Source organism: Paracoccidioides brasiliensis (assembly GCF_000150735.1).
Source record: "Paracoccidioides brasiliensis Pb18 unplaced genomic scaffold supercont2.6, whole genome shotgun sequence".
NCBI classification, from domain to species: Eukaryota; Fungi; Ascomycota; class Eurotiomycetes; order Onygenales; family Ajellomycetaceae; genus Paracoccidioides; species Paracoccidioides brasiliensis.
The window spans coordinates 2,005,040-2,018,024 of NW_011371363.1; the positions used below are offsets into that span (position 1 = coordinate 2,005,040).

The following is a 12,985-nucleotide window of genomic DNA, read 5'->3' on the forward strand; positions in this document are numbered from 1 at the left end:
AAAACAGAGCCCAGGTCCAGTCAGTCTGAGACAGGTCTATGTTCAATGATGCTCCAGTCATGCTGGGATTTCAGACAATGATGCTGCAGATGCTGTGACCAAGTCAGTCTGCACAATGAAATGCACTTACTGCACTCTGACCCTGACACAGATCAAATTCTATGCTAAAGAATGCTTCAATGCCTCATTGCAACAATACTGAAGCTCCAATAGCACATCACAATACAAGAACCTCAATATCTCAATGTCAAAAGAACACTTCTCTGAGCTCACTCTTCTCTGAAGGAACCTAGGTCACTTGCTGGCAGCTAGAACAGATCACAGTGACTTTGCAGCCTATCATCACAGATGAGCACATGATGACACACTTCTCATCTGCTCTTGTGGCTGAGATAAGACCTCTGAGCACTTCTTCTTTTGCTGGAAAGGCCAGAACATTGAACAAATTAAAACCTCTGAAGCATGCTGAGAATCAAAGAAAGCAATTGACTGACTTCTCAGCACAGTAAGAGAAGCTATGACCTTCTCTATCTGATGCACTAATACCTGCTTCTTCATCAACATCCAACACTGCTACTAGAATCTGTTCAACATCTGACTTCTCCCTCCCCCTCTCTCTTTTCTATGTTTCTTATATACATTTCTCATCACCTCTACACATCACTCTAGAAGCTCTTAGCTTCCTCAGTCCCATAATCTTCAGCTACTACATCATTCAGAACCTCCAGAACAGGGGCTACTCTGTACATAGACTCTCAAGAGGGCTTCAGCTGACTAGACATGTCAGACAGCAGACTAGCTGCTGCACTGACATGTCTGATACCCTTAGAAAGGTGCTGTGGCTGTGACAGCAGACTATTCTTAGTCAGCTGATCACATGCCTCCAGGTGTTAAATAAGTAATAATAATAATAATAATAAGAGTCCCATGCAATTCAATAACTGCTGACCTCACACTGTGATGAGTCAAAACAACAGCAACATTGCTATCACCAAGGCTCCTCTTCACTCTAAAAAGAAGAGAGCCTGCACAATCTCCTCTGCTCTGCTAAAACCCTCAGATGACCCCTTCCAGCCTCAAAACATCATGTCTCAGAATGCATTGAACACTACAACAGCCACCACAGCTCAACTACATCAAATCAATATCAACTTCAATCCCCATCCAGCCCTCTCATCAGAAGGAGAATCCATTGAGAATGTGATCAACTGCACTCAAGCAGTCCTGCTAACTGCAAAGAACTTCTCTTCCACAGTGAATTATAAGCTCAATGCTCTGCTGAGTCATGTCAACAACTCCTTCTCTGCAGAGCTAGCTGCAGTGCTTGAGCTATGCAATAAGCTATCTGCAGTACTGAATCTGATACTCTGCACTTATGAGAACTCTCTACCATGCCAGACTGCCATACTAAGGCAAGCCATGGGACATGGCATAGCCAAAGCCATTAAAGGCCTCATCACTGAATCAAAGCCTACATTGACATATGCTACCACTGCAACAGCTAAGGCAATTCTCTCAAACAATCCCTCTCAGACTGTTTCAGCAATAGGACAATCTTACAAGAAGCAGGTACAGTGAGCCAACTGCCTCCTGCATCAAGAACAGAAAGACAAACAAGTCATGATTAGACTATCTGCAGCACATGCTGCTTGTGACCTAGACCCTCAAGCTATTCATGAACAAGTACATGTCATGATCTCTGATCTGATCTGGATCACTGATGTATGGCACTGCTCATTGGAAATCACTGTGGCTGCCCCCTTCCCAGTGAAGGCAGCCTTCATTCTTGAACATGCAGATAAGCTGAAAGCTGCTGTAGATGACTGTCTTATTGAGTGACAGAAATCCTGAATCATCTTTGTAGTCAGTTCAATCAAGAAGTCAACACACAGCTTTGAAGGACAGAATATCACTCTGATTCCAGTGTCAGAAGAGATGCTTCTTTCTGAGATTCAAGACATCACTCATCAGGCTTCAATCACCTGTTGTCACTGGACAAAGAAGTCCATGGACCCCAATCTGCATGAAGAGTACGCCTGGGTTGGAGTATGAACCTCTGGAGTGCATCTCTTTTCAAACAAACTCCACCTTTTCAGTTGCCCAGTGATGGTTAACAAAATCAAGAAATCATCAAAGATCTTAATTTGCACAAGATGTCACAGCTTCCACACAGAAAGAAACTGTGCACAATCTCTATGTTGCAAGAAGTGCAGCAGTCCCACACACTCAGATGGATGTCAAACATCAGCTCACTGCTGCAACTGCCTTGGCCCTCATTCCACTCTCAGCACTGACTGTCCAGTGAGGCCCAAAATAGTCTCTGAATGTATAGAACACATCTCCCACCATCAGCTACACTCAATACATGAAGCTGACAGAAGAGCATTCATCTCAGCTCATTAAACTTCAGCAGAGAAGAGCAACTCAGAGCTAAACTCTAGAGACTTCACCTCATCCTCTCTCTCAGCTCCACTGACACCAGTCACTAGCTCTTAGAGCAATCAGACAGACTCAATGACCTGCTCTCAAACAGGCACCAAGATCACATCAAGTCTGAACCTCCACTAATGAAGAGCAGTCACAGCCCTCCTCACAAATCTACACTTATTGTATATCAAGCCAATGTAGGAAGACAGTCAAGCTCTCATGACATCACTCTCTCACTAGCAGATGAAAGAGCCTGCAACATTGTGGCCATTCAGAAACTCTGAATAGCTACAGACCTCTTCACCCACCTCTTCAAAAGTCATTCCTCATACAAATGCTTCACCCTGCTCTCCTCCAACTGGATCAAGAGGCCCAGAGTACTGCTCTATGTCAGAAATGGAAGAGCCCTTGTGTCAACTCAATCTATAGCAGATATCTCAAGAGATGTTGTCTGTGTCTCAGTTAAGATCTCTAACTTCAAAAGAGCTAATATCTACAACATATACAATGCCTCATCTGGCATCACAGATGCAGGTCAAGGCCTTCAAGACCTTCTCTCTCTTACACACATCACAGAGACCATCCTCTGGATGGCATTAGAAGACTTTAATATTAGACACACAGCATGAAACTCTACAACTGATAGACATTCTCAAGCAGAAGAGAATCTGTATAACTGAGCAATCTCTCTGAAACTCCAGCTTCTCAACTCAGCTGAATCCTCTACACATAGACAAGAAGACACACTTGATCTTGTCTTCTGTGCTGCCAACTCAGCTATCTGTCATATTGCTTCTGAACTGCACTGCATCTCAGATCATGAAACTCTTATCACAACAGTTCAATTATCACAGACTCAGACTCAATTGATTAAGAAGAAGAAGCTTAACCTCATGATCTGTGATGCTGATTGCTTCTTGCAACTACTCACTTTCTTCTTCTCATCAGTCTATGAGAATGTGAATGAGAAAGCAGTGGACATCATGAAATCTCTTCAACTGGCTTTACAAGGCTTCTGCTCTCTCACCTCAGGACTCAAGAGTCATCATGCCTCATGGTGGACCCCAGCAGTCAAGATAGCCAGAAGAGTATATCATGCAGCACATAGACACAGCCCTTGTCAATCAGAACAAGTGACATTTCAGATGGAAATTAGAAAAGCTAAGAGAGCATGGAATCACCAGCAAATTGAGAAGGCTTTCTTCTTATCAGATGTCTACAAAATTGTCAAATGGCATAAATACCAACCTCAAGACTCCACTCCTTCTTTATGACATTCTGATGGACATCTAGAACAATCTTGTGCTGGCAAATCTTCTCTACTGTGTGAGACACTTCTGACCAGACATCTTGACACAGAAGATATCTCAGAGCATACACCAACAATCTCATGCAGAGAGATACCCTGGATGCCTCTTACAGAGCAGGAAGTCTACAGAGCTATCTGCCAGACACTTAGCACATCTTCTGACCTGAATGACATTACAGCCAAGGTTCTTCAAAAGGCATGGTCAGTGATAGACAATTGAATTATTCTACTCTTTCAACACTGTATAGATCAAGGAATTCACTCTCAGAGCTTCAAGAAGACTGAGATGGTGATTATTTCAAAGTCAGAGAAAAGAGATTACTCTCTATCAAAGTCTTACCACTCAATTGCACTGCTATTCTGCCTCAGCAAAGAGCTGAAGTGTCTGATAGCTAGATGAATGTCTCATCTCACTCTTCATCATCACATTCTAGCAGAAGATCAGTGTAGTGCTGTTCAACAGAGATCTGCAGTAGATCTCATCACTGCACTAGCCTGTGACATACAAGAAGCATGAGACAAACACCTTCTGACTGACATGATCACTCTAGATGTTAAAGAGATCTTTGACAGAGTCCTTCAAGACCAGCTTCTAAGACATCTACAGGAACAGAGCTGGCTGGCAGTTCTGATAAAGTGAGTAGTGTCTTTCCTCAATCAACAACTAGCTTTGATTCAACTAGACAGTGTTCAATTGAAGATGTTTCAGATTCTCTGTGGTCTTTCACAGAGATTCTTCATCTCATCAATTCTTTTTCTGCTCTATGTAGAACCCCTTCTCCAGCTTATCAAAGACTGATTTGAGTATGCAGATGACATTGCAATCCTGGAGACTGGAAGCTCCCTTGAGTGAGTAGGAAGTCAGCTTCAGAATTCTCTCAACCACACTCTGAAATGAGATATTGACAATGAAATCTCATTTGACCTAGTCAAGATGAAGCTTCAATACTTTCATAAAAAGATCAAGTACTCAGAGCCCTTCATCTTCTTTAATGAACAGACAATTTCCCTCAATAACTACATCAGATGGCTAGAGGTTTTCTTTGACAGAAAGTTACTCTTCAGAGAACATATTCACCTTGCATGAACTTGAGCCAGAATTGTTACAGAACACATTAAATCACTAAATGAAGTCTCATTTGAAAATCAAACACATTTGCTCAGACAAACAACTCAAAGCTGTGCCTTCAGCACTCTGTTTTATGAAGCTGAGATCTGGTTCTCAAAGCAAATCTCTCAGACAGTCATTGACAAGATTCAGATAGTCTTCAACAACACTGCTTGAGTCATTCTATCTGTCTTTGCCACAATGCCTATCTCTGTTCTTCTATGTGAATCAAGCTGAGACTCAGTCAAAGCCTGGCTAGAAAGAATATATGACTGACTAGCTGTTCATGTAGCTGCAGCTGATCTGTCACATCTTCTACACTGAAGATGATACATCTCACATTTTAAATGAATTAGATGAAACATTAAAATGATGATCATCACACCCAGCTCAGAGTTCTTGCCTTCTTGAGACAATTCTGGCATATCAAATAGAGAGCAAAAGACACTAGAAATTAAGACTGTGAGACAAGCTGCAGAACCAGCAGCTTTTCAAAACTGACTTCAGAAAGCTGTATCCTCTCTCAATCTCATCACATACACTGATGGCTTCAAAGACAGTCAAGAAGTTTCAGATGAAGGCTACTGTCTATACTGAGAAACAAATCAATCTCTGAAGCTTGATAAGCTGTCTCTGGACCACACTACTGAGGTCTTTGATGCTGAAGTGCTTGCAGCAGTTGCTGATCTTGAGACAGTGCTACAGAATCCCTTCTCTATGTTCACACAGCACATTATAGTGACTCTAGACAATGAAGAGGCTGCAATAAGACTTCACACAAACACACTCACATGAACATCTTTTCTCATCTTTGCTAAGTTCAATGAACTCTGCAGATTCTGGACAAAACAGAGCTCAGGTCCAGCCAGTCTGAGACAGGTCTATGTTCAATGATGCTCCAGTCATGCTGGAATTCCAGACAATGATGCTGCAGATGCTGTGACCAAGTCAGTCTGCACAATGAAATGCACTTACTGCACTCTGACCCTGGCACAGATCAAATTCTATGCTAAAGAATGCTTCAATACCTCATTGCAACAATACTGAAGCTTCAATAGCACATCACAATACAAGAACCTCAATATCTCAATGTCAAAAGAACACTTCTCTGAGCTCACTCTTCTCTGAAGGAACCTAGGTCACTTGCTGGCAGCTAGAACAGATCACAGTGACTTTGCAGCCTATCATCACAGATGAGCACATGATGACACACTTCTCATCTGCTCTTGCAGCTGAGATAAGACCTCTGAGCACTTCTTCTTTTGCTGGAAAGACCAGAACATTGAATGAATTAAAACCTCTGAAGCATGCTGAGAATCAAAGAAAGCAATTGACTGACTTCTCAGCACAGTAAGAGAAGCTACAATCTTCTCTATCTGATACACTAATACCCACTTCTTCATTGACATTCAATGCTGCTACTAGAACCTGTTCAACATCTGACTTCTCTCTCCCTCTCTCTCTTTTCTATGCTTCTTATATACATTTCTCATCATCTCTACACATCACTCTAGAAGTCCTTGGCTTCCTCAGTCCTGTAATCTTCAGCTACTACACCATTCAGAACCTCCAGGACAGAGGCTACTCTGTACATAGACTCTCAAGAGGGCTTCAGCTGACTAGACATGTCAGACAGCAGACTAGCTGCTGCACTGGCACGTCTGATACCCTTAGGGAGGTGCTGTGGCCGCGACAGCAGACTATTCTTAGTCAGCTGATCACGTGCCTCCAGGTGTTAAATAAGTAATAATAATAATAATAATAAGAGTCCCACAATGTTAACAAGATTGATATCGGTCCTCTAAGAATATATTCAGCTACTCATCTTATTCCTACATTCTAATCCTCAGTTTAGTATTCTCGTCGCAGCTATCTAGTAGATAGATGAATTGAGCTTTTGTCTTCTATATCATCATGCCTCTAGATTGAGCCATGACAATTATGAGTGAGTGAACAGCAGTAAAAGTCATTTTAATTATTCAGATCTAGAATTTATTAAACTATCATATTCTTATCTGTTTCAATCAAATTTTGTTTTATATTGTACATAAATCCATTCCTGAAAATCAACCATTGAGTTTCTTTGCAAGAGTAACGTGACAAGTGTTTCTTGTAAGAGGAGAAATTGTAAGTTCAATTTCTGCCCTCTATTTCTATAGAGTTTCTTGTATTTATCTTGCAAATTGATGGCATAATTACGTTAGGGCTGTGTGCTGGGTTTTATTTTAGTCTGAAGTCACACCACTTCAGAGTTACGTTAGTTTCCATGGCTCCGGGTCTCTCAAAATAGGAAAATTGGCACAAGCATCCAGATATCCGAAACCACTTTTAGCAGGGCAGAGCTCTGAGATTTCTGGGATTGATCTAACTAACTATCTGTTATTAGTTAAAAGACTGAGGCTATGGTCATTTGTTGAGCCCCGGCTCTCTCCAGTATTAAAAGAAGGCGGAGACACACGTAGAGCGGATATCATTGAGTCTACGGGTAAAAGCCCTCTCTTTTCTCACGTGTGTGCTTTATTTCGACAGTGATCATTCAGACTCCACCGCATTTCTCGGCGCAATACCTGACACGAGCTGCTGAATAGCTGGTTCGTAGTCAGCCTAACTTGTTCACTTAACGTTAGTTAAACGGCTTAATGCCCGCTCGTTGGACTGCCACTCATCTAGAAAAAATCTACCATAATACTCCGTACAAAACCGCCGGTTGGGCCATTTTACAACGGGTTAGGTGGAATGTGTGACTGTTACTCATTTACCAAGGCATTTACAGATTACCCTCCGCTTAGTTACGATGTTCTTTGAATCTGGTAATGGATCACGGTGCGAGACGATCATGCCATCCGGTATCTGAACACTGCATAGTTATAGCCGGCTATCAGCCTCTCCAGAGCCCTCTTTTCTGTCGAAGAATCGATTATTAGACGCTCTCTATCTTACTAGGATCCTAGGAACTGGACATCCAGCTTCGAAATTGACGAGATATCGATTTCCCATCGTTTATCGTTGTTGCGAGTTCTTTTGTTTTCCGGCTTGCTATCAATTCACACTCTCATCTATCTGAACATGGTGACAATTCAAGAGCGAATTGCGGCCTTGAACCAGGCGCATATTGAACGAGCACCCGGTGCTTTTTCTTCTCGGGAAATCAAACCAGATCTGCCTGGCCCTAGACCTCCCATTTCCGAGAGAGACATTCCCAATGCCAACCATGATTCCCGCTCCTCCTACACCTCAGTTAAAGATCATATTATACTTCCCCCACCGACGATCACTAGGGCGGGCCAGAAGGTCCCTACTCCCCCACAAAGGCCAAAGAAGTCACCGCCTCCTCTGCCTGCGAGAAAAGCTACGGCTACGGCCCAGTTACCTCCGCTGCCTCAGCGCAAGTCATCCGATATCTCTCACCGGAGAAACTCTGGCGATTCTTCAATCTCCACCCCCTCCATATCCGCAAACTCAACAACTTCAACTGGAAATGGCAGATCACCTCCTCCCAGGTCAATCTCGTCTGAAAAAACAGCGACCTGCAGGCTGGCACCAGAATGGGGAGAAATTTCCCTTCCTCCATTGCCTCCAAAGAGAAATGGGAATATAAATGGAAACCAGACGCTGAGATCTCAATCGTCTGTGGGGGGCCTTGATTCGGATTGCCAGCCGTCGTCCACCTCTGTCTTATCCGTTGCACAGAAGTTACCCATTCGGTCAACTTCATCTTATGCCAATGGCCTACCTCCTCTTCCATCGCGGAAATCTGCGAATGATGATTTTGCCAAGCCCCCTCAGTTACCCCAGCGAAAAATCCCCCAACCTGTCCCTCCATCTAGCGCCCTTGAGAAGATAAAGGCGTCGTCCTTTGCTACTATAAAAAAACACTCAACAAGTCACGAACCGGTAACCGATGGCTGCGAATATGTCCAACAGGCCAATTGCTCAGCCCCTCCTGTACCAATCAGGTCTCGTCCTGATTTGTCGAAGATACAAGCAACAAAACCACGCATTCCTCTCTCCCCAGCTCCTGCTACCGGCTCGTCAGATCTCTGTATGATATGCCGTGATTTTTCTGGCCCGGATAATCACGCAGCAAAATTCCCCAGGCAATCACTTCCTACGAATGATCTTGCCAGGCTCGCCAATCAACTCACCGCTCCTTTCCCATCTCTCACGGATAAAGCCCGTGCGATATTTACCTGGCTCCATCATAACATCGATTATAATGTTGACGCATTTTTTAATAATAACTTGACACCCTCAACACCAGACAGCACCTTTGCCACCGGCCTGGCAGTTTGTGAGGGATATGCTGAGCTCTTCGAACGGTTGGCGACGTTTGCTGGATTAGAGGCCCGAATAATTTCAGGCCATGGCAAAGGCTACGGCTATACTCCACTTCCACCAGGCTCCCCAATACCTCCATACAACGGTAACCATGCCTGGAACGTGGTGCGCATTGACAACGGACGCTGGAAGCTCATCGATGCCTGCTGGGGTTCCGGAAATGTTAGGGGTAAAGGTCAACCGTACAACAAAGAATTCACCCCGGAGTATTTCACCATGACCAACGATGAGTTCGGCAACAAGCACTTCCCATCCAATCCGAGCGATTTTTACCGTGATGACGGCCGTCCATGTATATCCTGGGAAGAATATATGAGCATTAACCCTTCCATGCCAAATGGTGTTGAGCCTCCTATCATATATACTGGTGTAAAAGCGGAACTTGGAATTGGAGAAAAAACACTCCTGCCGCGATCGAAGAAAATTTCCATTCACCAACAATCCCCGATACGGTTTCAATTCGGCCTCCTTTGCGAACACTGGACGCTGGCGCGAAGTAATATGCAGACTCCGTATCTCTTCATTCTAATGGCTAATGGTATTGATGGACGCAATAAGGAATATCTTCCCTTCCATTATGTACGTGGATCTGGTCCAGGTGCTGGCGGGGACATTTGGTACCTCGATGTCCCCAATCCTCGTATCTTGGGTGCCCCGGGACAGAAACTGCACATCTACAGGGTGACGAGTTTTGGAGACATGCGGGATACTCAAGGTCTTACCAGAGAGGAGTTCCTCCGTGGCATTGGAAGGGTGGCTATGGGATTTGGGGGCGTTGCGGAGTGGGAGCTTATATAATCAAGCATCAATGATCGGCTGGTTTCTGGATACGATTTTTTGTTGATTGTTATGCAGGTGTCCGATTCTCTTGGTTTCCACCTCACAGTCTCGTAGGTAATGCCCTTTTTATGAGTCTAGAATACCTCTTCTGCGATATCTTTAATCCACGTTTTTATAGACGGCGAGTAGAGCTCTTGGAATGCGACAAGTTCGCCCGCATGTTCCTTGCTGAATACTCGACTGTCCTGTTTGCATTATCCGCCTATATCAATTTTACCTACTCATTTTATACCATTCACATCCGGTATTTGGGCTAATTGAGCTCAACTTCGGTCGATAGCACTGAAATTCATTCATAAAGCATTTTTTGATACGATTCTGGTCATAAATCAATCCACTCCTAATAGTGCATTGCCAATATTAAAATAATTAGTTTGAAAAAATTAGTGAAAAGCTTCCCTAACTTCTAGGCTTTTCATCGACAATTTGCTACATAATTTCTTAACTAGACGAAGCCTAACGTTAACTGATCCTCTGGCGTTAACAGTTTGGTGGTTTACAGGTCATAGGTGTTTCCGTCCAGTGTCAAGCTTACTTAGGTAAAGAGATACATATATAGATATGCCTAGGTAAAGAGTGCTGCTCTCAGAAACCGGTCTCGACTCCAACTGCAGCTCTATCACCCACAATGCCAACCATCGGAGAATATTATCAACAGGAACCGTGGACTGCTATTATTTTGCGAGACGCAACAATTAAATCACCCATGTCGTTTTATTCTATGATACTTGCTTTGAATTATCACTTCACCATCCATTTTCCCATGCGAAAGAATAACCTCCACCCACTCCTCATCATCATCCGATTTCCTTACATGCAGTATATGCCCATGAGCCGCCGCCTCTTTATCAGCATGTGCTCACATAACACAACCAGGTTTGTTTGGACCTGGGAAGACCACTAACTCCCTCGCCCCATTATATACTCTGACATCATGAGCGGTATCACCCGCCAAATACATGCATTTCTCTGAATCAATACGTACCAGGAGATTCAAGTGGCCGGCAACATGGCCTGGGGCGTCGATGATAAATACAGATCCGTCCACAAAGTAGTCCATGGCGGCTGGCAACGGCCCAAGAACTTGACAGGTCTGGCTTTTCCCACTTGAGGGTAACTAAATCAATGATGATGGTGATGACTACGGAGAAGGGTGTTTGACGGTCCGTTGCAGGGGAAGAAGATTTTGAATCAAAGATCGAATCTGGATCTGCCGGGTACGTGTTTGGGCGGCGCAAGCAGCGCGTTCATTGCGCCTGGTCCAATGACGAATTTTGTCTTGGGCGCTGAGAACTTCGACGGGTGCCCGACGTGGTCATAGTGCAGATGGGAAAAGATAACCACGTAAATGTCCGTTTTTAGGTCTATGTTGGCGTTTGCGAGGCTATCAAATACATCCTCCTTAACATTGATGATTACTCGTGCGCGAATTCTTTCGGCTACAGGAGGGATATAGTTCTCCGCATCCTCGCGCAGGCCTAGGTCGAATATCATTTTTTGTGCCCATCGGTTTATGCGTGAGTAACCATGACATTGAGGGACAAGTCAGGGTCTCGTTTGATCCTAGGACGAAGTGTTCGCCACGGAGGTGGATGTGGCCACTGGATAATAGGAAGAGATCTACGACTGCGTTGTTGGAGTTGCTTTCAGCAATTGCTAGGTTGCTGCCATCGCATTGTTTGGATGATTGTTGGGGTTCGGAGGACAGCTTGGACGGCGTGCAAAAGATTATGAGTTGAATAACAAGTTGGTAAAATGATATGATGTATGATGCTGGGTTGATCTGTTACGGCTTTTCGAGTCAGAGGACAATATCGCTTTCCAAATCTTCCAATCCGCGAGGTTATGACTCCCAATTTGCTATACGAGCCAGCGATGACATGTTGTAGGGAAATGCCCCATATGGATATGTACTCTCTAGCTATCGTATTGAAGCAACCGATCGCCCCGAGCAATATCCTCAGATGACAGAAAGTTGAAACTCTTCATGAATCGGGTGATTTGTCATTTTATTGTATAGCATACGCTACGACTTCGAGCTCCAGCGCTGAACTCCTCAATTGATAATGTAGTGAATTTCTGCAACTGGGCTGTAAGATGTATATAGTTTACTAACATCCATTTGTGATGCGACAATAGCAGCCTGATATTTTTCATTGAGAGCGGAGAGGTGACATATCTCTATTGAACTTCTGAGATTATACTAATAAGTAATTAAAGATTAATTCTCTAAACTTAAAAGTATTCTAAGGATAAATATAACTCCAAATTAGAATTAATCAATTATTATTATTATTATTATTTTAATCTAAGATTAATTAAAATTCTTTTTATCTTTCGGTTTCGACGAACGATCACGAAAATCCTGAGTACATGACTCCTTAGGCGGTGCTGCTGCTGTCTGTTTATTCTGAGTTTAATTCTATCTGAGCTCTCCTGTGCGTCCTCCAGCGGTCGGGTGCATGTTCAGAACAACTTACTGAAGGTTGTGCTCGCTCAACAATGCATATCAAATACATTGAAATGCCAGTCCAATGCTAAAAAGAAATTAATATAGATTATCCCTATTATTCTACAGAGGTCAACATATACCCTTTCTTCCATCCGATTTCTTTAACCCTGAGCCTACTTAATATTCAACAAGGAGAAGTCATCTAATACTATGGAATTCAACCTCCCCACCAAGACTCGCTATCAAGTGGCTCAAAGATGACAACAACCAGAGTATAGGGCTTGTGACATAGATGCGCCGCATTTACAGCTCTCCAGCCCCTGCTAGACAGCGTGCTTGTAGTGCAACCTATTAGGGACACTCAGTGCACCTTCGGCAGTGCAACACACCTAGATGCGGTTATGCACATATGAGTAAACTATGATCTACGCACGATTCAGGGGCATCGGGTTAGTGTGATATTTGTAATGTGCGACGGTTCTGACAGGGTGTATGCGGAGAGGTGGAAGCT

The 12,985-nt window shown here is 43.6% G+C and overlaps 3 protein-coding genes across 3 annotated transcripts; 1 reads left to right on the forward strand and 2 right to left on the reverse strand.

The window, feature by feature from the left end:
* Positions 1–7,910: 7,910 nt before the first annotated feature.
* On the forward strand, positions 7,911–9,980 carry PADG_05696 (uncharacterized protein; the record flags this gene model as incomplete). Its single annotated transcript, XM_010762794.1, has 1 exon — positions 7,911–9,980. One exon carries the CDS (start codon positions 7,911–7,913, stop codon positions 9,978–9,980), a length of 2,070 nt encoding a protein of 689 aa, XP_010761096.1.
* A 742-nt stretch (positions 9,981–10,722) lies between these two features.
* On the reverse strand, positions 10,723–11,082 carry PADG_11965 (uncharacterized protein; the record flags this gene model as incomplete). Its single annotated transcript, XM_010762879.1, has 2 exons — positions 10,723–10,831; positions 10,928–11,082. The coding sequence occupies 2 exons, from the start codon at positions 11,080–11,082 to the stop codon at positions 10,723–10,725; spliced, it is 264 nt and encodes an 87-aa protein (XP_010761181.1).
* Positions 11,083–11,213: 131 nt separating this feature from the next.
* On the reverse strand, positions 11,214–11,516 carry PADG_11966 (uncharacterized protein; the record flags this gene model as incomplete). Its single annotated transcript, XM_010762880.1, has 1 exon — positions 11,214–11,516. One exon carries the CDS (start codon positions 11,514–11,516, stop codon positions 11,214–11,216), a length of 303 nt encoding a protein of 100 aa, XP_010761182.1.
* Between the last annotated feature and the right edge of the window lie 1,469 nt (positions 11,517–12,985).